General features: G+C 49.5%; 1 protein-coding gene across 3 annotated transcripts in view; it reads left to right on the plus strand.

Moving 5' to 3' along the window:
* Positions 1–26,197, plus strand: part of LARGE1 (LARGE xylosyl- and glucuronyltransferase 1) — a 528,769-nt gene that overhangs the window by 468,497 nt on the left and 34,075 nt on the right. For all 3 annotated transcript variants that reach the window (XM_029954992.1, XM_029954991.1, XM_029954993.1), the window contains 2 exons: positions 4,649–4,804; positions 19,513–19,676. In XM_029954992.1, the coding sequence (XP_029810852.1) occupies positions 4,649–4,804; positions 19,513–19,676 (320 nt within the window). The remainder of the gene's footprint in view (positions 1–4,648; positions 4,805–19,512; positions 19,677–26,197) is intronic.

Genomic DNA, 26,197 nt, shown 5'->3' on the forward strand with positions numbered 1-26,197 from the left:
ACCAGCATGTAATTTCTGTCCTTGATGGAATGTATTAAATAAGCAAACACCCCAACAAGGAAAACAAGTACTACAATGTAAAAATATTAAGAAAAGAAAACCCTCTCACATGCATAAATGAAAGATGGCACACAAAGAACTCACATCTTTTCAAGCTTCAATAGTAAATATTTAATATGTATTGAATAAATGAATAGTGAGAGAGAAAGGTAAAGATTTGGGAGCACGACAGACCTGATTCTGTAGTAGGATCGGTTACTTGCGAATTGAGAGACCCTGTCTTAGGCTCAGCCTCAGAATTATCATCTTTAAAATGGGGATAATAGACATCACTTCTACCAAGTTGTTTTGAGGATCGAATGTGGAAACGTCACACATGCACACACATACCAACCGTGGCCTCATGTCTAGGGTGTGCTGGGTATTCGTAAACATAGCGTCACTTACTTCTCTGGAGCCTAGCACAAGGGAGTGGAATATGCCGTGTCTAGCTGATGAAAAACTAAGGAGAAAAGGGTAAGTCTGAATATACATTAACTTTCTCCCTGTTGAAGAGACTCAAGTTTTTTGAGTCAGACGCACATCCTCAGCCTCCCTGCTGGTGTAGCACTTGGCAGGCACCAGGATCTTTGAGTGAGGCTCCCTGTCACAGGGCAGCCAGGTAGCAAAGGGTTTCCCAGAATACCCTTGGCCTGCCAACAACGCCACCTTCTTCTCCCCTTGTCCTTTGCTAATTTTTATAGAACACCTGTCACCAGTATTTACCTGGATGCCATAGGCAGACCCAGATCATTCTGCGGACACAGAACGGAATGAGGCATGATGGGATAAGAGGTGGCCTGGAGTGAGACCTGGGTCCTCATTGTAGCCTTGACCCAGTCCAAACTCACCATGTGATCTTGGCCAAGCCACCTCCTCCGTAAGCCTCACGTCCTTGTCCGCAAAGCGCTCAGCCCGCTGGCACCGTACGTGGTAGCAGTGAAGAAGATGGGGTTCCGGGTTCCAAGCTGGCTTCGTGTCTCAGCTCTGCCGCTTACCAGCTGTGAGATATGGGCAAGTCAAGGGCCATCTCCGTAAAGTGGACAATAGGATCCAAATGGGCTTATCTGGGGGATTTGATGACCCGGTGTCTCCAAACTGCCTGGCAGATTTGTGCGCCAGGAGTGAAGATTCATTTGTCCAGGGACACAGAGGCCAGCCCTTATTTTTACTCAGTGTAAGTTTCTCCCTATTGAGGAAGTTCAAGTTTCCTGAGTCAGATGCACATCCATCAGCCTTCCTGCTGCCTCAGCACTTGGCAGGCACCAAAATGTCTTGCAGCAAAGACATGATCCCCACAGGGTGTGAGTGACACCAGCCCGCATGCGATTATTTTAATGTGTGGCCCAGGACAGGCTCGTGCCTGGGGTGGTGTGTACTCAGGGGACAGCCTTCCCTCTCCTTCCTTCTCGCATCCTTCAAAGGCCCCGGAAGAGAATGCATTGTACACACTCCTCCTTCTCTGAAATGCAAGTGCCACCAAGTGGCCTCATTCCAGGAAGGGTCTGCTGGCCGTTCTGCACCGTCCTGGATGCTGAACACTCGCTTCCTGACTTACTCCTGCAGTGGGCAGACCTCGTGCTGGCAGGAGGGGGAGGGGGAGGGGGGCAGGTTGCCGGTAGGCAGGCCGCCACTGCCACCACCTTCGAGGGGAGAGGAGAACCCACGTAAGGCGGGGCCACCCCGGCATGCAGGCACTGGGCCCAGGTAGGCAGCTGTTTAAACCTCTTAGCTACTCTGTGAAGTCAGGGTTACTGATTCCCACCTTGTACTCGAGGAAACTGAGGCCTTCAGAAATGAAACGAGCTGCCCCAGGACCCACACAGCTACTGAAGAGCATAGCTGAGATTCAAACCCGGCTGGCCTGACGCCTCCGGTCCCCACTCCGCCATTACACCGTTCTGATCGTAGGAGGACAGGGGTGTGGTTCCCACCAGTCAGGTCTCCTGCTGTCCCCTTCGCCTCGAGAGAGGGACTTGGTCTTGCAAAGGAGTATTTGCCCAGCCAGCCGCAAGTATGCAGCTACCATACCTCCAGAGGACTCAGAGAGGGGCAGGGAGATGTAGGCCTTCCAGACCTCCCTAGATGGCCACCCTGTTGAGGCTCCTGCAGAAAGAAAATGGCTCAAGGAGGGAACCAGGAAAAGAACGAGCTCTGACACCCCATTCCCTTCCTCTGTCTCAGCGTCAGCTCTTGTGGGTCCAACCACCACAGGAGGCGAGCTGGGGAAAGGTGAGAGCTGGTTTATTTCTTCTGCGATGTGACAAGGCATGAACAGGCAAGTTTTCACAACCCAGACTCTCCGATTCTCTGCCATGTGGACAAAACATGGGCTTTGGAATTGGGTTTATTCAGACATAGGTTTGAATCCCGGCTCCCATGTTTATACCAACTCTGTGGCCTTGGGCATGTCACTTCTCATGTTTCTTCTTTAAAATTGCATTCCTGGGGGCGCCTGGGGGTCTTAGTCGTTTGGGCGTCTGGCTTCTGCTCAGGTCATGATTTCGTGGTTCGTGGGTTCGAGCCCCGGGTCCGGCTCTGTGCTGACAGCTCAGAGCCTGGAGACTGTCTTCAGATTCTGTGTCTCCCTCTCTCTCTGACCCTCCCCTGCTCATGCTGTCTGTCTGTCTGTCTGTCTCTCTCTCTCTCTCTCAAATAAATAAAAACAGTAAAAAAAGAAATGAAAATTGCATTCCCGAGATGCCTGGGTAGCTCAGTCGGTTAAGCAGTTGGGACTCTTGGTTTCCTCTCAGGTTCTGATCTCACAGTTCATGTGTTCCAGCCCCACATCAGGCTCTGATTCTTTCTCTCTCAAAAATAAAGAGATAAAAAAATTTTTTTTAAATTGCATTCCTTGTTTGGGTCACCATGAGGATCAAAAGGCCACAAATGTAAAGCTGATGGGGAAGGGCCCCCCTGCCAGGGGCATGAGCTGTGCCTGCAGGAAAATACCCCTAACTGCCATCACTCACTGGCTCCTCTTGCTCCCCAGCCACCCTGCCACTCATGTCTGCTCCAGTATAGTCAGAGGACCCTACTCAACCCTGCAGTTAGTCATTTCCTCCTCCTCTGTAAGCTCTCCAGTGAGTTCTGAGCCGGGCTCTCCCTGGACCCTGCTCACCCCTGCAGCCTCATCTCCCCCCGCACCCCTCCTCCCCCCCAGCACCTGGGCTCTGGCTGCAGCACGTGACTTCTCATTTTCCCACCGGTCTTCCCTCTGGCTGGACTGTGCCACCACCATCCCCTGCGTGCCTGCCCCTGCCTCCCAGGAAACTCTGCTTCATCTTTCAGGCCCCAGCAGGTGCACCTCTAGAGCTCCTGCTCTCCATGGCCCTCCCTCCATGATCACATTCTGTGCCGTTTGTAGATGCATCTCCTGCCGACGGCCAGCCAGCCAAGGGCCATCACTGTCAGCAGAGGTCGCTGCCCCTCTCCCAACCTGGTACACGGTTGGCACGGACTCACCAGCCCTCCTTGAGCGCCCACACTTGGCCAGACACTCCTTGTGTGGTTCACGTGTACCCGCAGGTCGATGGTGGCTCTGAGGTGGTGCCTCCCTCAGTCCGGCTGGAGGCAGGAACCGCACCAGTTACTCAGAGAATCCGATCTTTAAAAAATGGCCAACCACACATAAAGTGTACATTTGGCAAACTAAAAAAGCAAAAATAGAAACTCACAGGAAACTGTTACCTCCCCTGGAGCTGAAGGAACAGAGGGAGAGGTGGGGGGATTCTTACCACGTGGGGCTGGAAGCCAGACCCAGGCTGGGGAAAGCAGGCAGCTCCAGGGCGGACGAGGAAACTCGCTCTGAGTGTTGGGAAAGCTGCCAAATGATCCTAGCTGCTGCTAAAGGGAGGATGTGCCACTGCCACCTTGAAGAAAGGAGGTGGCGTGGGGGCACCCAGGTGGCTCAGTCTGTTAAGCATCCGACTTCAGCTCAGGTCATGATCTCACAGTTCGCAGGTTCAAGCCCCATACTGGGCTCTGTGCTGACAGGTAGCTCAAAGCCTGGAGCCTGCTTCAGATTCTGTACCTCCCTCTCTCTCTGCCCCTCAACCAAGTATGCTCTGTCTCTCTATCTCAAAAATAAACATTGATAAAACGTTAAAAAAAAAAAAAAGGAGGTAGGGTGATGCATGCAGAAACAGGAAGCAACAGGAGGGCCACATCGCTTTTTCCTTCTCCCAGATCCTCAGCCTCAGTCTCTCTCTCACGGCCCCTGCTGACAGTACCTAACAGGAGGTGGCTGGCAAAGCAGAAATAGGGTTTGCATAGTCCCCATCTCAGCAAGCTTGGAACTGAGAGACAGAAGCTAAAATGCTGGCACAGGCAGGAGCAGTAGCTACCCCCATTTCACAGACAAGGAAACTGAGGCACAGAGAGTGTAAGTCACTCATCCAAGATGAAGGAACTACGTGGAGCAGAGCCAGGGTTTGACCCCAGGGAGGCTGGCCTCTGGCGCCCCCTCACCACCACTGCTGCCTACACGGTGGATGAATGAGTGAATGAGTGAGAGCGTGGACAAGTCCACCAGCACGGCTTAGATGGACGCCCAGCCGGGTCTTGCGCAAGCCCTCCTGGCCTGACTGCCCCCTGGTCGCCCTGGCAGGTCATTCACTGGAACTCCCCCAAGAAGCTGCGGGTGAAGAACAAGCACGTGGAGTTTTTCCGCAACCTCTACCTGACCTTCCTGGAGTACGACGGGAACCTCCTGAGGCGGGAGCTGTTCGGCTGCCCCAGCGAAGCCGATGTCAACAGCGAGAATGTAAGTCCCGGGGCGGGGCGGGGGGGTAGCAGGGATGCAGGGGCGCCCCCGAGATGCACAAGCAAAGCCGATGTCAACAGCGAAAACGTAAGTGGGGGGGAGGGGCAGGGATGCAGGGGCGGCCCCCAAGATGCACAAGCCGCCCTTGCCCCAGGGTCCCCTGCAGCGGGGGTGGGGGTGGGGGGGCAGCAGGTGAGTCCACACGTGCCTTCCATGCTCACTGCTGCGGGTGTAGACAGGCTATGCCTGGCCCCGACAGGGTGAAGTTGGAAGTGAGTATCCAAGCAGCGGAACCAGGGCGAGCTGGGGTGCCGTGAAAGAGCAGGTGCCGTGTCTCTCCACAACCGGGAAACTGGACATCTATGCAGGGCTGGCGGCCACAGGGGAAACCCAGGATTCAGTGGTCAGGGCACGGGCGGCAGCAAAGACTTGCCCAAGGGACTGGCTCCTTTAGGGTTAGCAGAGGTGAAGAGTGTTAGGTACGTGGTCACAGGCATAGCTAACACTTACATTTCCTGTTTCTTCACTGTTCATAATTTTTTATATGGTCTGTCTCCTTTGATATTCAACCCTTTTTCTTTTCCCCCCAATCAGAGTGGAGAAACTGAGGCACAGAGAGGTCAAGCAGGTTGCTCACAGCAAGCAAGGAGCAAAGTTGAGAGTGATTTGAAGTTCTGGGGAGTGGGAAGGGGAGAAGCAGCACACACATGGAAAAAAGCAGGGCAGTGAGGGTCAGGCTGACCTGGGTTTGGCTTTACCCCCTTCCAGTTACCAAGTATGTGACCTCGAGCAAGTTACTCAGCCTTTCTGTGCCTCTGTTTCCTTAGCTGCCAAGTCGGAACAAAAACCTTAGGGGTGTGTTTTGAGACTAAACACGAAACTGCATTTAAAGCACCGGGCTCAGCATTTGCCACATTAGATGCTCAATAAATATTTCCTCCCTTGCCTTGATCCTTAGTATTAGACACAGGAGGAATTTGTTCATTTAGTCAGTCAACAAACATTTACTGAGGGCCTTCTTATTCTGAGTGCTGAGTATTCATAGGTCCAAAAAAGAAAAAAAAGGACAACAGCCCTTGCTCTCACGGTAGTCATGTTCCCATGGGGGAAACACAGGTGATAACTACAAGAACATTCAGGAAAAATGATCAGCCACTGGCAGATGCTACATAGTATTGAGCATATTAATAAGCAGCTGGCTACTCCACTGGTTTGCAGGGTCTGGAGGGCTTCTTTGAGGAGGTGATGGTCCATCTGAGACCTGAGGGACAAGAGCCATCGAAGAGCAAGGAATGAGGGAAGTACACATCACAGCCACAATGAGATACCTCCTCACGCCTGTTAGAATGTCAAAGAGCAGACGGTCACGAGGCTCAGTGAGGACGTGGGGGAACTGGAACGTTGGTTGAATGGACAATGCTGTGGCCGCTCTGGGAAATAAGATGGAGGCTCCTCAAGAAATTACAAACAGAACCATCCCATGAGCCAGTAGTCCCACTTCTGGGATGTATCCAAAAGAACTGAAGTCAGGATCAAGATCCCAAGGCAGTGTCTGCATTGCCACGATCACTACGGCATTCCTCTTGACGGCCGGAGGAGGAACAGCCTACCTGCCGATTGACAGATGAGTGGATATAGTATACAGTAGAGTATTGGAAAATACTCAATACTGGAAAGTATTCAAAAATAAAAGGAAATCTTAGCATTTGTGACAATGTAGATGAACCAGGGAGATATTATGCTAAGTGAAGGAGGTCATTCCTGAAGGATAAATACTGCATGGTGCTTCATGTATGTAGATGCATCTAAAATAGTAAAGCTAGAGATGTAGACAACAGAATGGCGGTTACCAGGGGGCAGGGAGAGGGGCTGTGGGGGGCCGTTGTTCAGTTATTTGCACAATATGAGTGAGTCCCAGCAAACTTGGTACAATGCAGTGCTTACGGTCAACAGAGTATTGAGCACTCGAACATTTTAAGAGGTTAGACCTCGTGTTAAGTGTTCTTCACACACACACACACACACACACACAAATCTAAGAAACTTTTGGGGGTGATGTATGTTTATTACCTTGATGATAGTGAAAATAACATGAATGTAGCATATGTCCAAAGTCACCAAATTGTTATTATTATGTGTCATTTTCTGTCCATCCATTATACTTCAGTAAAGCTGGGGGGCAGGGGTGGAAGAGCAAAGGAAGTACATTCCAGGTGGGGGAAATAGCCAGTGCAAAAGCCCTGGGGTAGGGCCGGGCCCATGTGAGGACCTGAAGGATTGCCAGGGTGCCCAGGGCCTGGAGGGGGAAGCGGAGAACAGAGAAGCTGAGCAACAAGAAGGCAGGAGGCAGATTGGAAAGATTTTGTAAAGCAGGTTAAAGAGCCAGGATTTTGCTTTATTATTGTTATTGTTTATATTCTTATCTTATATGTCATGAGAAGTATTCTGGGCTCCCAGTGGCAGGGGAGGGTGTGCGTGGAAGGTCTGGGTGATGCGCTCGGCTGGACCTTTATCAGGACACCTGGTCTCAAGGCCACCTTGCCCTCTAGTGTTTGTCCCCTGGGTCATGGCAGACTCCCCTTGAGCTCTTGCCCTCCTCCGCCTCACCCTCCGTGCCTTTTTCAGTGTTTGCTCTTCCCTACCACTGGCAATAGAGGAAAGAAACCATTAAGCACTTGAACTCTGCCTCGGATTCTGGAAAAGCACTTAGAGGTTTTGACACTGTGTTCTTCTGGTTTTTCCTTCCACTCTCTACTCAGATAAGTATTTGCCATCATCATCAATATCTGAATGCCCATTCGTCACTTTTTTTTCCCCAAACACTAAATGAAAACTGTTCTCTTGCCTTTGTTTTTTCCTCCACGGAAGAAGCTCAAATAAAAAGCCTTGCAGGATGAAGCCATCAGTTAATTGTCCCTATCAGTGAGTTCCCCAGGTGTGCCTTTCAGTGTTTGGGGAGGTGCTACTCCCTTTCTAAGTGACCCACCGGCTTCTCCTACCAGCAGCTTCCCCCTGTAGGTCATTGGGGTTGGCGAGTCATCAGTGGTCCTTCTGAGTCTGCGACAGGCAGGTGTGAATACCAGCCATCCCCCTGGCACCGTGCAGGACTCGGGCTGAACTTAGAGGCTGACCCTGTCCCCATAGGTTAGGTCAGCTGCTGCACAGGAAGAGTTAGAGCTGCCTAGGGGACGGTCTCTCTGAGCACAGGGTGGGGTCATGAGTGAGGGAACAGCCTTCTCCAGGGCTCACCGTAGCTGTTGTCCCAAACACCCTGCCCAGCTGTGCACTAGCCACACCCACCGCCTACATTCCAGTCTCCTTCCCAGGTCACAGCCTTTGGCTTGCTTCCCCTCTGCCTGGAGCACCCTGCCCCGAGGTGCCCAAACGTCTCAGATGTGGGGTCCTCAGAAACTTCCCTTGACCCCTCTGACCTCAAGTAATGCCCTAAGTCACTGTGAGGCACCCCATTTTCCTTTCATCTGAGCATGTGCTACATTCCACAATTAATTGGTTCATACAGTTGTTTTTTTCCCCCTAATAAAAGACCAGAATATAAGACCCTTAGAGACTCTGCCTTATTCCCCTCTCGGGGCTCCTTCCTCTAGCGAGAAGCAAGCACCTCATAAGCACTTAACAAATATTTATTGAATGACGTGAACAAATAAGAGAGACAAAGGGAGTGCCAGGTAAAGGGCAGAACGGATGGGCAGATGGAAAAGCAGGGAGTCAGGGAGAACCTGCTGGTCGCTGGTGTCCTGGAGCTCAGACATGTTGGAAGTGACAAAGAATGAAACTGCTCGGAGGGACCTTGGCCATGCTTAGGAGTTTTGACTGACCTGTCAGTAGTGAGGACCCACTAAAGGACTTGCAATCAAGATCACATTTATATTTGAGAGAAATCGCTCCATATAGAGAATATAGTAAGAGGGACAGGTTGGAGGCTGGGAGGCCAGTTAGACCGTTGCCACATCCCAGGCAAAAAGATGGCGATGGGGCTCTGACCTTGGGCGGCGGCAGCAGGGCGAGAGAAGCAGTTGAGAGCAGGGGAGCAGGTAAGCTAGCACCCCTAGGTCAACAGGACAGGCTCCTGTGCTGAGCCCGCGCCCAGTGGCCCCAGCTGGGGTAAGGACACAAACATTGTGTCCCTGGAAAGGTGTCCCTGCAGGGAGCTCCACCCCCTGGCCCTTTGCAGTATGTCAGGTGTCCTTGGCAAACACAGCCAGAGGGAAAGGGTGAGATGTTGGATGTGGTCCAAAGCCGATGCTCTCGGCTCACCGGGAGGAAGTTGTTAGTAGAGCTTTGACAAGAAAAGAAGTTGGGAACCTCTTTGTGGGACTGCAGGTCTCGGAGGGGAGAGGGCTCCAAAGGCAGTATCTGCTGGGCAGATAGTTGTTCAGTCACCGGCCACAGGACTGGTGACCCAGGAGGAGTGTTGCAAATCAGAGCCTGTTCTAGCGAGGGATGCAGACACACTGGGGTCATTCTTCACTGTGAGAAGCGCCAGAGCAAGGTGGCACACAAGGTGTCTTCAATAGCACACAAGGCCATTCCATATACTACAAAAGAGCAGGTGCATCAGGGAAGACTTCCTGGAAGAGGTAGGATTTGAAGGCTAAAATGGAGGAATGAGGGGGTACAGAGAGTAGACTTCGTGGGAGGGAGGGACCAGCACAGGTAGTTGAGACCAGAGATGAACAAAACAGGGCACAGGCAAAGGAAGGCAATGTGAGAACATAAGGGGCCACAAAAATTCATTATTGTTATTTCCCCAGGGAGGTGATGATAAGGCCCTGGGCTCCCTCCTTGCAGGTCACTCATTCAGCAGACGCAGGGCTCTGAGAATTCATGCGAATGCTCTGAACCCCAGTTCACCATCGGATAAGTGGGGCCAGTGATGCCTTTGTCACAGTGTTTTATGGATCATTTATGTTGAATCACCAAAAACGAGACTCAGCATCAGGAACACTGCGTTCACTGAAGTGCACTTTTCCATCGATCGCGATGCCAAACCCATCTGATGTTGAGTCCAAACCTATTGTTCCACACATGGCTTTCAGATTTTATTAACATCTTTCCTGGGCAGGTTTGGCAGAGAGAGGAACCCAGCATTGCTTAGAGCTCTGGCTGTAAAGCATAGCAGGGGACTGTCCCCTTTGCTCTGGGCCATGCAATCCCCACTGGATTTCCCACCAGGTAGGAGACTCCAGCTAAGAGGGAGAGCCCATTTGGCTGACCTTGCTGCCAAAGAGTGAATAAATTCGGAAGCCAAGGTGATGGGCGGAGCGGACCCCCGTATTAGACTGTGTTTGGGGTTCTTGCTCGAGGACAAGGGGCTTTGGTTTGGAAGACCACATTCCATCCGTGGTTTAGATGGACAGTAGCCGATGGGACACGCGGCTTCTTCTGTCTCGTGACATCTCTCCCTGGAACCAGTAATTTCTGTCAAGCATTCAGTGCGCAGTAGCTGTTACCATTTGAAGTTACAGTGGAGGCCAGAGTCCCATACCGTAGCATTTCGCTCCCTTTTCCTCAGCAACCCGCCTCTCGAGTGTATCTAGTAAAACCTGGGGCTCCTCAGAGCACAGTTGGATGATCAGATACTCTCCACCCCTAATCCATGCAAAAATCCTTCTACCGCAACTCTAACAGGCTTGCATCTGGCCTCTGCTGGAATCCTCCCGAAGACAGGGAGCTCATCACCTGCAGCAGCTTACTCCGCTGTCGGAAAGCTGCAGATGCTAACCTGTTCTTCCTTATGTGGCCTGTGGTCTTCCCTTCTGAGTCCTGTCCTCTGGAGCTATGAAAAATAAGGATCCGCCCTGTTGTCTCTGACAGCCCGCCAGAAAGGGCAGCACGTGTCCGTACATTGGTTATTGGAGCCAGGCCACTCTCCCTAAGCGCTGCATTTGTAAAGTGATGCCTTATCATCAAGAGTGCTTTGTTCCACTTAAGGGGATTGTCCAAATAAAGGAAGCTCACCTTTTAAAATGCAGAACCAGGGGTGCCTGGGTGGCTCAGTCGGTTAAGCGTCAGGCTTCAGCTCAGGTCATGATCTCATGAGTGTGGGTTCGAGCCCCGTGTCGGACTCTGTGCTGACAGCTAGCTCAGAGCCTGGAGCCTGCTTCAGATTCTGTATCTCCCTCTTTCTCTGACCCTACCCTGCTCACACTGTCTCTCTCTGTCTCTCAAAAATAAATAAAAAACATTTTTTAAATTTTTTAAAAAAATAAATAAAATGCAGAACCATTAGAATATACGTGTTTTCACCAATTTGGATGGGAAGCTTGGTAAAGTACATGCACTTCCTTTAATAACTAAAGTATACTAACCTCAGTTTATAATTTTCAATGGCTAAGACGGCACTAACTAGACTGAGGAGGCAGGAATTGGCCAGAGGAAGGAGGATGCTGTGTATCCTGGCAGGAAATGGCCTCAGACTGTCCTGCTTATTCTGCAGATTCTTTTTTGACAGCTCTCACTTAAGAGTTCATCAGTTTCAGAACAACCCTTTCTGGGCTCACCTCCCCGTTCATCCTTCCCCGGGTGGCTGAAGGGAAAAAAAAAAAAAGCCCAATTATATGTAGGTCAGAAAGACCCATAGTAAAAGAATCATGCATTATTATGTGAGACATTAAATTCTGAAACATAGCAAATATTCACAATGTGCAAAAACAGAAAAAAAACATGGTAAAAAACTGGACACCGATGAAATTTGCCTTTTATAATGAATTGTAAGTCAGTGTCTGCAGACTGGGAGCTTCCCTGGCCCATGTCCACAGCAGACATCACTAATCGATGACCCCTTTTTCCCGCTCGGGCTCTGCTCCGTCCCCGGCGTCCTCACCAGGTCAGCACTCCAGGGAACCAGCACTGGCTTCCAAGTGATGGCATAAGAGATGCTGAAGCCTGTTGAGTCTCCCTGTGCCAGGCATTAGTCACTCTAGTGTCTCCTAAATGGGGACAGCTCTCTGTGTGGCTTCAAGACTTTTATCTGCTTTTTCTAGCAGCCTCTGCCAATTGGGGGTTTCCTGCAGAAAGGGAAGTGCAGCTTTAATCTTCACTGCAGTTGAGGGTGGTAGGCTTTATGAGTCACATTTCACAGATAAGGAAACCAAAGCTCAGAAGGGACGAGTTACTTGCTCAAAGTCAAACAGCGGCTAAGTGGTGCGGCCATGATTGGAAACCAGGTCTGTCTAACTCCGGAGTGATGAACTGGGACCATGATTCCCAGGTGGCTGGAGCTCCGTATAGAAAATGAATATAATGAGAACTATGGGTTATTCGGGGACTGTCCTGGTGGTTTTTACTTACCACCACGTCTCACTCTTAGGCGAACCATGTGAGGTAGTTATTATTTCCGTTTCTGGAGAAGGAAGTCGAGGCTCAGAGGACTGAAATCATGCAACAGGTTGATGGCAGCGCTGGAACCCGTATGAAGCTTGACCCACAGCTGAGTGGTCTCTTTCTACAAGTATTTAAAACAGAGCCCGACCTACAACCGCAGTACCTGCCCTCTACCTCGGCACCCCTGTCTCCGGGGCTCCTGCCTTTATTTTTCCCCACACCACTTGATATATTATATCCTTGACTTTTTTATTTTGTTGATCATGTCTCTCCCTACTAGACAGGAAGCTCTGACTGCAGGGGTTTTTGTCTCTTTCATTCATCAATATATCTTCATGCCCATAAACGACTGCCTGGCGCTTGGTGTGTGCTCAGTAAATTCTGGCAAACACATGAACTATCGGGAGTCCTTCTCTGGAAGCATCTGTGCTGTCCTGGAAGGAGCCCTGTGCTCGAAATCAGAACAGCTGGCCTGAGGACTAGCTACAGGAGCGTAGGTATAACCCTCACCTCCCCCAGCCTCAGTCATCTCACCTGTAGAATGGTCGGTATATAAGCCCAGCCCGGCTGTTGTGAGGGTTGACGGGGTTAAGGTGTATGGATGCTGCACACCCACAGGGGGCCAGGTTCGGAGCCCTGGCCAGAAAGCTTGTCCTGACACCTTTCCCTCCAGCTGCTGAGATCCCTCCCTCGCCTCGGAAAGGAGGGTTTCCAGACTCAGCGCCCTCATCCTGCAAGGGCGGTGGGCTGCCTGCGCGGCCACATTTCCTCAGACCAAGCCCACCAAGAAGAAAAGACCACAGTGTCACCGTGGTTCAGTTACAAGTTAAAAATAAGATGTATGTAAGCGGGTTCTATAAACACTTCACGGCACCCGTCTGCACGGCAGAGCCGGGGAACAGATGGCTCCGTGGGAACAGCTGTATCCCAGAGAGACCCCAAAGGAAAACCAGAATGCACTACTGCTGTCACGTGCCAGCCGCATGTCACCAGCTCTTTAATCACACGGCGGGCAGCAGAGTCCTTGGGTGGACAGCACCAGCGCCCTGATCAGGCTGGCCTTGGGCGGTGGTGGGGTCCCTCCACGGACATGTTCAGTTCTGGAGCCGGAAGGATCACAGCGTTTGCCTGGGAGGCTGGGCGGGGGAAGGGAAGGAGCCACGGGGTCCGGATGCTCAGGGAGGCAGGCACTCCATGGTGGCCTGTCTGCTCTGTTCCTGTCCGGCTCCAACTTGCACGCGTCCCTCATTCCCGCTCCTAGGCTCTGGCTGGAACCTGTCCCACATGCCAGATGCTCTCCCCTCATGTGCTTTTTTTCTTATAATTTTTTTAATGCATATTTCTTAGAGAGAGAGAGACAGAGTGTGAGCAGGAGAGAGGCAGAGAGAGACATACAGAATCTGAAGCAGGCTCCAGGCTCTGAGCTGTCAGCACAAAGCCCGACACGGGTCTCAAACCCACGAGCCGTGAGATCATGACCTGAGCTGGAGCCCGTAGCCGCTGGCGCCCCTGCAGCTCTGGAGCGAGACCACTGCATGTAAAATTTTAGGAATACTAAATATGAGATTTCAGCCCATTTACTTAAACTCTTTGTGCCTCAGTTTTCCCTTCTGTCAAATGGGCATCAAACTAGCACTGCCTGGTAGGCTCAGTGAGGACTAAATGAGGTAGGACAGCAGAGGAACTTCAGGCAGTGCAACACAGAGCACATGCTCCCCCCCCCCCATTACGTCTTGTTGGTATTATGGATACACAGCATTGTAATTGCTAACTTCTTTATTTCCCCCACTCAGACCCTATGAACAGTTTAGATGTAGAAATGCCTTCATTCCCCATTCCTAGCACAGAGCTTGGCACACAATAAGGGCCTATTCATTGTGTATCATGTACAAATTAATACTGATACCTGGGAGGGAGGAGAATCAGGCCTTTTCCTCATTATTTTCTTGGAGACTGAGTGCTGGAAAAGACTCTCTGAATAGACCTAAACTCATGCTTTTTCCGTCCCAAGAAAACAGGAAAGTGGCCCATGGGTTTCTTTCCTTAGTAGATGTTTTGAATTCCTGAAACTTCATTGATTAATACACACAGCAGGCAGCCCGTATGAGCCAGTAATCTTTCTCTGCCTGTGTGGTTTAATAAAGCCTAGCTGGTTCACGGGAAACCATAGGGAAGAGCCCTGAGCTAGGTTTCAGGAGGTGTGGGTTTGAGTCCCAGCTTCTTAGAGCAAATCTCTGGGGCCCCAGTTTCCTCGTTGGTCACCTGAGGGCAAGAGAGCAGCCCTGCCTCTCACTCAGAGATGGAGAGGAGCAGAAGAGGCCATGGGGGTCAAGGCCACAGAACACTGAAAGTAAGTTGAAAGTAGAAAGCAACATTCTGGAGTGTTATTTTACCCACAAGGTCTTTCCACCCATGCTGCCAAGGCATCAGAAAAAGACGTGTCCTAAGAAGGAATAGACTCCTTTCTTGGTCTTTCGAATTCTGTCTTCCTCACTCACTGGCTAGAAGAGGCAAGTAGGCTTGTTACTTTAACACAAGCAGTTGTAAAATGGGCTCAGCATGCTGGGTGTTTATTACTCACGAAAATCCAAATGGGTGTTTCTGATTGGCAGGTGTATTTTCCCAAGGCTTAGAAACCCAGACTCCTTCCATCTTGTGGCTCTGCCCTCCACGGAGACTTGAGCTCCTCTCCTGGATGCCTTCCTCTCTCTGACGGAGAAGAATGTGCCTAAGTCAGCCTCGAAAGTGGTGCCCAGAGTAGCCAGAACCTGCCCACATTCCACTGACCAGACTTGGCCATGCAATCAGCTGACCTGCAGGAAGGTTGGGAATGCAGCCAGGCTGTGCACCCAGGAAGAGAGGAGACCATGAATGTTGGGGACTGCAGGTCTCTGCCCCAGTGGGGAATATATGTGTTTGGTCTCCTATAGTCACAGAACCTTCTAGCAGTAGAACTGGAAAGAGTCCCAGAGATTGATTAACAAGGCATTGTAGTGACTTGATTACTTACAAGAACTCAAAGGAAATACACCTGGAGGTAATATCTTAGCTCTGTTCACACACTGTGTGACCTTGAGCAAGTGGCTGTGCCCTTCAGATGATGAATGCTTTCATCTGTAAACAGGCAGATAGTTGCCCCTAACCCATGGAGTCGGTGTGACTATTAATGAGAAAGTGTCTGCAAAGCTCCCAGCACGTTCCCTGACCCCAGTAAGCATTTGATCCTTGAGAGCTCTTTTATAAAGCCCAAACTCTTTGTCTTATGAATCTGAGAAATGACTTGGTCAAGGTCACACAGAAAATGGATGTCAGAGGGATTAGGTCTCAGTTTCCGGTTATCCCCGTAACCTCTCTCTGTAATTTTGCCTGACTTTGAACAGAAGGTCGTTAGTCCAGAGCCATGGCCACACTTTCAACCCCTGTGAATCCTCAGGCATGACCAGCCATCATCTCTGACAGCTCAGAGGTCAAGCTAGGCCACTGTCCTTACGGATGGGAAGAAATAAATGCAAACTGCTTAAAGGGCCATTTTCCCTGGAGTCCAAATCTCCCTGTGCCTCAGCTGGCTGCCCAAAGAAGCAATTTAGCAAATGCATTTTATCTCAGGAGAAATCTGTCTTTTGTTTCTGTGACTTGCTTGTCAGGAGCCCCCTGCTCCTCGCGCCCCTCCCCCCATGGCCAGAATATGGAGTGCAGGAGCATTCAGGCCCTGTTAATGAAAGCCCTCGCTCCAGCTCAGCCTCGCCCTGGAGAAATTACCCACACTATGGGTGAAAAGGAGGTAGTTTTTAAGCTGCTCCAGTTTTCCCCTGGAGATAACATCAGCCATGCAGCCAGCACTAAGAAATCCTAGATTAGAATTTGAAAAGGTACATAATGTAATCATAATAACATTGCTTAGGTTTTGTGTAGCACTTTACAGTTTACAAAGCACTTTTACACGCATTAGTTCCTTTGAGAAAATTGCAGGGAATTCATTAAATACAGAAAAGTATAAAGAAGCCAATATAATTCATTTGTGAATCTGCCAGTCGAGAGAAAAGCTTTGTTAACATTATAATGTGTTCCCTTTGGTCTCTTTTCTATGTGGCTTTTTGTGTGTTTGTCTATTTGCTGTATTGGGATCATGCTGCATATGCATTTTTGTGGCCCGCTTTTTCGTGGAGCTTAGTGTCTTCCACCGTCTCCTTTGATCCTCGCATCCTGCTCCTGGAAGAGGAGCCATCACACTGCAAAGAGGTCCCTGGTGTGAGGTCTGAAGCCTGGGTTCTCGGTCTGGACTGCTCCTTAGCCGTGTAACTGGCAGATAACTGGAACCCTCTGAGCCTCAGGTTCCTCCTTGGCAAAACAGATGTGTGCTGAAGGATTAACTTAATAAAGCAGTCCACCTGAAAACATTTAGCACCACTCCTGGCCCAAGGCGGGTGTTTCATTCCTATTAGCCGAGCAAAGGTGCAGACCACCATGTTGATAATGAGTAGAACATTAAAGCTCAAGGAAGGCATCTGGTTGGTCCAGAGTCCCATAGATTCTGACATCATAGGTCTGACATCATACTTGATGTGCTTACCACAATACCCAGCGTGGTTGGTAGACAGCAATATTCCCTAGACCCTACCTCTTAAGCACTGTGATGACCACAAGTGAGCTAGGGATGGATGCCACTGAGTCACATTGTTGGTACTATGAAGTTCATAGAGGCAACTTATCCCCCAGGGCTATTGGTAGACCCTCCCAAGTAGGTCAGACCATGCTTTGGGAGTTCTGGGGGCCCTTTCACTGGTCACTGTTCCCTTTTTGAACATGAGTACATGGCTAAGAGTACATCCAGTAGAGGCTTGTTGAGCATACAGGATGCTCTAGATGTTCTAGGTGCAGGAAATGCAGAGTTGAATGGGCTACAGCCCCCGCCTTGAGGAGCCCACTACACAGGCACTTTTCAGAAAGTGGCTCCTGGGGCCATTGACCTTGCAATGTTGTTTTGCCCCAACTTAAGGGCATGTGCCTGCATATAAGTAACGGGAAACCCCCTACACACATGCATTTCTTGTGTTCTGCCCACTAATTTCCTTTCACACATGATCAAACTAACCTTCTCTTTGTAAGGCTCATCAAAGATGCTTTTCTCCATGCACACATGCCTGGCTACACTTACACACATGTCCACACCTATCCTCACATGTGACTCCACACCTGTCTCCACTGAACCAGAAGCCATGCATGCCTGTCAACACATTAAAAAACACCACACAAATCAAATTCCCCCCGCTACACCTGTTAAAAAAAAACCCTGCTTTTGCAAAGAACTTTGCAAATATACTTTGCAAATATACTTTGCAGTATATTCTCTAAAAGGGAATCATTGCTTGTGTTCTTTTGCAGTGTGGGTGGGAGAGGAGGAGGATATGAATTGGTTAAGTTTCCTCTTGGGGGGTGACGCTGTGGTTTCTAGGTATATTTGGGTTCCTCAAGGGGGAGGAGGTGGGGACTGTCTTTGACACTCATGAGACAGACGTGCTATCAAGCCTCGCCCAGCCCCTGGCTTCCCTGCCTCCCTATACCGTCTCCTTCAGGTGGTGGTCAAGGATGGAAGGCATCCACCCAGCTGTCTCCCTTTCCTAACTGGTCACAACCATGGTAACAATGCCGGCTGTGTCTTTACATTCCTCCAAACACTGCATCTACATATGCAGGATCTCTCGGAATCCTCCTATAACCTTCTGGGGTAGTTACTACTATCAACCCCATTTTACAGTTGAGGAAGTAGAGGCTCAGAAGGGTTAAGCAACATGCCCAAGGTTGTAGAGGCAGGAGTGGGATAGAACTAGTAGCCTCAGATACCGTGCTGCATCTGCTTCTTGACCCGAGGCTGAGTGAGCACTGCAGAGTGAGCACTGCCTCCCAAAGAGGCTGCTTGGTGGTGGACCCAAGTTCAGCCTCCCTGAGTGACCTCAAGATCTCAAAACCACTTTTCATCTGTCTAATGAGGCTGTACATGCCTCACTGGAAGGCTCTGAGGAAAGGGATCCCGTGCACCCAGCACCTTGCACAGAGCCTGGTGCATGCTTGTTTGGTGTCCAGGATGTTTTCAGCCATTATAGACCCTTGAACTGCAAATATAGGAGCAAACAATGGGCTTAAGAAGGATCACCTTCTATGCATAGCATGAGAGGATATGGAAAGAAAATTAGGACAGGCCTTAATGCACAATGATTATAGTGTATGTGCAGCAAACATTTCTCATGTGTGCAGCACATGAATATTAAGCACCTGTCATGCAATGGGCACGGTGCTAAGGGCAGTGGTAAAGTGTCACCATGGCGCCATGGAAGTAAGTAATTTTGGTTCAAACTGACAAGTGCTTTAGCGGAGTTAGGGATTGGGTGCTTTGGGGGCACGGAGAAGTGGGCCAGCTCTAACTGACAGGGCCAGCTAAGGTCTCACAGACAAGAAGGTGTCATCCGTTTCCATCCCCCAAAAAGCTTCTCTCCTGCTTCTTCCCAGTCCATCCATTCTGCCTCCACACATCTGCTGGTCTAATTTCTATCCCTATTGATGTTCTTTTACTTTTTCATTGCAAATCTTTATCAGTGAAGTAGGCACAGTCACCCCTGCCTGGGAGGGACGTGGTGGGACTGGCATGATTTGGTTGTGTGTCGGGCAGCTGTGTATCCTCAGACAAATCTGGATTTTGTGTATCTGCTTCTATCAATGTTAGATGCTAAGTCTTTGGTTTCCTGTTGGCAGGTCAGCCTGCTCTTACACATTGGATTGGAAGGCAAGTAGGGGTAAGAACTTCTACAGGCAGATGAAGGGAGCACAACTCCCTGAGAGTTAGAAAGAAGAGTAGATGCCAAGACTCTGGTTAAACTTGGATGAAATAAAAGGAACAGATTTTTAAATTTTGTTTGGGGATTGGTTTTGCTTCTCTCTCCCAATACCTGGTACAGAGATAGAAGTCTGGAGCTCTAAGGGGGAGAAAAGTGTCAGCTCACACAAAGGCTCTGTGACATTCGGATTTCAGTACATTCTGCCCTGTTACTTGAAATTGTTGTACTAGGTCATCTACCGAAAGACTTTTTTGTTTATAAGAAGTTTGTGGTTGCTTGTGTATTTATCGATGATAACCACCATCATTCTCAGCTCAGAGGAGCTTGTTTCTCAGACCATGAGATCTTCATAGCCTTCATCTCTTCATCATGGCCTTTATAAAATTAAATTGCCAAGGAAACTAAAAGCAATGATACTGTCCTTCTATGTGTAACCCATCAACAATGTCCAATAAGTAACCACCTCAGGCAAGGGCAGGCTCCGGGCTCCTTGGGGCTTCCCTTCTTGGTCCCACACCCTCTTCTACCTTTCAGCTCCAGAAGCAGCTCTCTGAACTGGATGAAGACGACCTGTGTTATGAGTTCCGGCGAGAGCGGTTCACTGTCCACCGAACCCACCTGTACTTCTTACACTACGAGTATGAGCCCACTTCAGACAACACGGACGTCACCCTGGTCGCTCAGCTCTCCATGGACAGGTATGCAAATGGGCCCTGCCTTCCCCACAGGCCCCTCCCTGCAGCTCTGTACCCAGTCATATGGAGAAGGGAGAGATGGCCTCACACACTTAGGCTGGGGTCACACGCTCTCCAGCCCTGAAAAACAAGGGCTCTTGTCTTCCCATGAAGGTGGTGGTTTTGAGGATAGAGGAAGAACTGACTCTAAAGAACAGTGCTTGACTCAAATTACCTCTAGGAAAAGGGGATGTGTTATAGGGAACACATCTTCTGGAACCACTATCACTGCCGGAAAGCATTGCTGTTTCTTTTCCTTTGTGGACTGATGCCACAAACATCCATCCAGCCTTTATCAGGAAGTACTGACATGATTCCCACCCTTGTGTGGCTTACCCTCTAGCACACTGATTCTCAACCTTGGCTGAAGACAGATTGAATCACCTGGGGAGCTCTTAAAACAAATTCACCTTCAAGTTCTGTTGCACACCATTTAAGTAAGAATATTTGTGTGGCAGAGACCTTCATTGTTTTGAGTTTGTGATGTACAGCCAGGGTTGAGAACATGGGGATCATGGTATAAATAGCAGAAAATAGTTGAGTAAAATGATTATAATCGTGATACATGCTTGGAAGGAAATGAGATTGATAATAACTAAACAAGAGAGGGACCTTCTTTAGGTGATGTCGTCAGGGGAAATCTTTCTAAGGACAGGACGTTTCCACAGAGGTCTAAACAATGAGAAAAGGAGGCAGGTATGTGGGTTGCTGGGAGAAAAAATGTTTCCAGGTGAATAAAATAGCAAATGTAAGGGCCCTGTGGTGAGAAGGGTCTTGCAACATTCATTCAAAACCATAATAGAAGAACAGTGGCTAAAGCTTAGCAGGAAAGTGGCATGAGAGGAAGATTATAAAACATTAGAAACTCACAGAATATTCAGATTTTATCCTATGGGTGGGGAGAACTTATTGAAGACATTTACACAAAGCTGTATGATCCAGGTTAGGTCTTTCAAAATCTCTCTGTATAATAATGATTGGATCACTGTATTTCCTGTAACTCCCCCTTCCCAAACTCATAAAAGTCCTACCCCACCTTTGTTCGGGGCTCACTCCACGTGGATCCAGTAAGTCTGTGAGCCCGAGTTTAGGCTGGCCCGACCTAAATTCGTAATAAAGCCCTTTGCTTTTGCATGTGTGATTCGGTCTCCCAGGTAATCTCTGGCTTTAGGGGGCGATATTAAAATCTGGGTACAACAGGAGCAAGAACCAGTAGAAATAATCAACAAAGTCAGTAGTGCATTGTAAACAGAAATCATCAATGAAATACACAATTTATAAGAACAACAAAAACAAAAACAAAATCTCTCTCTGGCTGCCAGGAGGTATACGGGTTCAGAGTCCTGAGGTCACACGTTCAGGGCTATACTTTTCTCTGCCTGGGTGTCCTGTATGTCCTTCCCACCTCAGCTGGCCGGCTTTCTCCTACACATGGCCCACGGCGGCCCCTCGAGCCCCAGGCTCCTTCATATCATTCCCCCTCACCTCCCACAGTTGGGAAGGGAATTTGATTGGCTCACTCTGTCTTTGAGTCACCCCAGAGATGCTTGTCCAGACTGTGGATGAGATTCCAGGGGATCATTTTCAGGACTAAAGGAGTTAATGCCTGGAAAGTGCTCAAAACAGTACTTGGCACACTTGTTAGGTGTTCAACAAATGTTGCTTGTTACTGTTGGGACTGACTGAAGAATGGACGAGCTGACAAAGGAGTGAGCACTCAGACATGAGAAGGCTCACCTACAGTCCGAGGAGTGAGTGGGACCTGGCATCGAGAGATACCTGGAATAAGTCATGTTCAGTGCGGCTCACGGAAGCAGGTTCCTCACTTGGGGAGTGCCACTGTGTGTTGGCGAATGCTTGCTCATGGAATTAAGTGACTCCATTGGCTGGGTGTCTCCTGGAGATTCACGGGCCTCGGGGCTCCTGTGCAGAAACACAGAGAACCTGCTGAGCATAACAGGTGGCAGGTAGAGGTGAACTGGGACAGAAGAGGAGAGCACAGAGGTCCTTGTACCAGCTCCGTCCTGACTGCTGTGTGACCTCAAGCAAGGTTTTCCCTTCCTGCGGCCTCAGTTTCCCAATCTCCAAAATTCATGTGACCGCTCAGCAAATATTGTGTAAGCATCTCCTCCTGTGCTGTCCCAGGCTCTTGTGAAGCCAGGGATATTTATGAGAAGACGCCATGTTTGCCTTCAAGGAGTATCCAGCGTGTTCGCAGCTCAGTGTATTTGTTATCTACGGTTGTAGAACAAGTAACCCCAGATGGAGCAGCTCAAACACACATTGAGTGTCTTCCAGCTCGGGGATCAGGAGTCTGGATATGGGCAAGCAGGGTCCCCTGTTCCGCCCTCAGGGCTGCAGTCCCAGTGTTGGCCGGGGCTGTGATCCCATGGGAGTCAGGGTCCACTTCCCAGCTCAGCCGGCATTGGGCAGAATTCAGTTCTAGGACTGAGGTCCCCGTTCCTTGCTGGCTTTGGGGCTGGAGTCCTTCTGAGCAGTAAAAGGCCACCCCTAGGTCTTAGCCATGTGGTTTTCTCACAGCATGGCAGCTTACGTCTTCAGAACCAGCAGGAGACTCTGTAGTCCATTATATCATGTAATCCACGGGAGCCACATTCCATCGCCTTCCCCAGGTTCAGCTCACACTCAAGGGAGGGGGTCATACAGGTGTATACGCCAGGGGGCAGGAGTTGTAGGCCCCAGCTTAGAATTCGTCCTTAGAATTCTCACTAAAGAGAGATGCTATGTGAGGAGTCCCCGTCCCGGCCTGGGGGCAGAGAAAGGAAGAGACAGGGAGTGTGTCCGAAGGGAGGTGTTGCCTGCGTTGAGTTGGAGGCTGAGTAGGTAGACAGTAGAAAGTGCAAAAGGAGAGAGAGGCTTCCCAAGATGGAGCCTAGGCATATTCGTGGGTCAAAGAGGCCCCTAGGCCCACTGGGAACACACAGGCTCGAGGGTGGTTAGAGTTTAGGGTGTAGGTGAGGAAGAGGAGAGCAGATGAACGTGGCCAGACAGGATTACAGAGGGCATCGGGGAAGCCAGGGCAGCTGCCCGCTTCCCCCTACTCGCTGAAACCTGCCAAGCTCCCTGCCAGGCTCGATAACAGACTGACCTAGACCGGAGCCCCAGAGTCACCCCTAACCTTCCTTGTCCCCTGGGCTTCTCAGCCAGCCTGCGGTGTGGGTGTGCACACTTTCCCCTCACCAGGCAGCACTTTAGTGAGTGACCTGCCATTACAGTCTCTCTTCCCATTTCTTATTCCTTTTCCTCTATGCCATTTAAAATGAAAATAACATCTAATCCTAATATTCATGCTGAATGATGGTTGAGATTGATCTTCTATTCTTCAGGTAGCATAAATGCACACCAGACCCCTCAGGTGGGTTCCCTGAAGCTCAGATACTGTAATGTGCCCACGTGAGTGAGTTCTAGATAATTCCAGGTTCTCAGCTCTCAGACCATCCCTGGTTTTCCTTGGTCCAGTTCATGCCTCCTATTAATACATTCAGTTTATCAACAAAATATGATGAATCAAGATTAGTAGTGACCAGGTACCTCCAAACTCAGGAGAAAATGAAAGAGGTACATATGACATTCTTTCTAATCTGAATAAAGTGGTCTGACCTTCAATAATTTGGTCCTGGGAATAAGACACCGTGGGGGTCTTAGTGGCACTGCCGTTTCTTGACTTTGGCCCTTGGACAAGCGCCCCTTTTAAACCCCGGTTTCCTTATCTGTAACCTGGGAATGACGATGACAGTAACGGTCCGATGAGGCGGTGCCCACCCAGGACTACCCCTGGCGTATAGTCAGAGGCTCCTTACTGTCTGATAGCACCGTTGGCCAAAATCTAGTATTTGTGCAACTGCAGAAAAGAACACTAGTCTCACGAAGAGCTCTGGGTTCAAATCCCACCAACTCCGTTACTCTTCAGCTGGTGATCTGGCACAAGTCACCCTCCACCCTTGCTTATCTTTCTCCTTCTATAAAGAGAGTTAAAAAAAAAATTGCCTTATAGGGTTCCAATTAGGATTAAACGAGAGTTTCTGTGAAAATCCTTGGTGTATATTTGCATTCAGCAAATGCTTACAGATATGGAAACCCCAACCACAGCATCTGCACATTGGTATATATTTAGGAGAGGTAAAGTGATGTAGGAACAACAAAAAGAAATATCTTGGTCCAAAGTCCATTTGCACCACTTACTAGCTGTGTGAACTTGGGCAAGTGACTTAGGCTTTTGGAGCCTCATCTTACTTATCTGTGAAGTGGCAACAATACTGTCAAGGTCACAGATTGGTGTCAGGTGTTCTAAAATGAGAGGCTCTGAGGTGCCCAATGAGAAGTAGGTCTACAAGTACTAGTTTCCTTTTCCATATTGGGTGGTTTTTTTTTTTTTGCTTTTTTTGTTTTGTTCGGTTTCGATTTGATTTTGACCTCTATGCTAGCTATGGAATCCACAGTCCGGAATGTATAGACAACTAGAAAATTGTTTAAGTTATTAACACCCCACAGCCATCCTTCTGTATGCAGTTGCCATCAATAAAAGGATCCAGGCAAAACAGAACTGGTCCTTCCAGTGCCAGCGGGAAGCATCCTGCCGGCCGGGGCTGCAGGATCCCGGCAGGCAGGCCCTCCCCACCCAGCCTGTTTAAAAGAAAGCCCTGGCCCCTCCCACCTCTGCCGCAAACACTGACCACAGAGGCCTTCCCTTCAAAACATGCACATCCCCCGGCATAGCAGGTGCACAAGGCCCCCCACCCCTATGCATTGTGACCAAGTATTGCCATCCTGGCAAGACCCCAGAGAGCCCAAGGAGCTCCGCACCCTAAGGAGAGATGCTTAGCGGGACATAATAAAAAATTATAGAGCAGTACCTCAAGCTGATGGAGACGGTAGGAATTCCTCCTTCCGCTCCATCCTACACATCCAATTATGATGCAGCAGGCTGACTGGTGCCTGTTGGATTGATTTTTAATTGAAGAAACATTCCGGGCGTGTTTGTAAACCTTTGAGTCAGAAGTAGGCCCTACGTGAATGCCACAACGAATTAGGGGAGCCGGCACGCAGGCTCCTGTGCCCGGCTCCCTCTAGAACTCTGTTCAGAAGGAATGAACATCGCCTGCTACCACTGTGAAACCGACAGGTTCGCTCTCTCCTGGCCCACAGCCCATGAGAACTGTAGGAAGGAGGCATCCTGGTCACAGCGGTTTTTGCCCCCAGGCCAGGAGATGCTTACTCTTCCGTGTTCCTTTGACAAAGTTATTGACTGCTGAGTACAGCTCCGGGGAATTCCGCGGTTGATGGGTCTTCTCTGCTTTCTGTGAGTGGGGGATGTTCGCTGAGGTGAAGGGGCCCCTGCTTTAGATCACCCAGGAGGCTGATGGAGCTACAAACTCTCGGCCCCACCCAGACCTCGCCCACAGGAACCTCTAGAGTGGGGCCCAGGAATCTGTGTTGTAATAAACCTCCCAGGAGATCTTGACCATGCTTACGTTTGAAAAGCACGGTTCTAGAGAGTGGAAGGTAATTCCTTCTCTATATAACAGCCAGAGTGATCTTCTAAAAATATACAGATCCTCCTTAACTTCCGGTGGGTGGGGCTATAGCCCAATAAACCCATCATAAGCTGAAAAGATCATAAGTCAAAAATGCATTTAATGCACCTCACCTACCACATGACCTCCCTTAGCCTCGCTGACCTTAAACATGCTCAGAACACATGGCTTACAGTTGGGCAAAATCATCTCACACAAAGCCTATTTTATAATAAAATGCCAAATATCTCATGCAGTTTATGGAATACTATACCAAAAGTGAGAAGCAGAATGGCTCTCTGGGTACAGATTGATTGTTCGTGTATTGGTTGTTGACCCTTGTGACTGTTTAGCTGACTGAGTGTCAGAGCCGCCGTCGCCCAGCATCCCGAGAGAGCATCATGCTGCATAGCCCGGGGCGGGGGATGCAAATTCAAAATTCCAATGATGGTTTCTAAGGACTGCAATATTGTAAAGTTTTTAAGTGTTTTTTTGTTTTGTTTTTTAAATAATTGTTTTAAGTTTACTTTGACGAGGGGCAGAGACAGAGGGAGAGAGAAAGAATCGCAAGCAGCATCCGCACGGTCAGCGCAGAGCCTGATGTCCAGCCTGATCCCATGACTGTGATATCATGACCTTGGCTGAAATCAAGAGTCAGACGCTTAACCAGCTGAGCCACCCAGGTGCCCCACATTGAAAATTTGCTAAGTTGGGACGCCTGGGTGGTTCAGTCGGTTAAGCGCCTGACTTCGGCTCAGGTATGATCTCACGGTTTGTGAGTTCACGTCCCATGTCAGGCTCTATGCTGACAGCTTCAAGCCTGCTTTGGATTCTGTGTCTCTTTCTCTCTCCGCCTCTCCCCTACTTGTGCTCTGTCTCTCTCTGTCTCTCAAAAATAAATGTAAAAGAAGAAAAGAAAATTTGCTAAGTCAACCCATCATAAGCTGGGAT

This window comes from Suricata suricatta, chromosome 10 (genome assembly GCF_006229205.1).
Source record: "Suricata suricatta isolate VVHF042 chromosome 10, meerkat_22Aug2017_6uvM2_HiC, whole genome shotgun sequence".
Taxonomy (NCBI): domain Eukaryota; kingdom Metazoa; phylum Chordata; class Mammalia; order Carnivora; family Herpestidae; genus Suricata; species Suricata suricatta.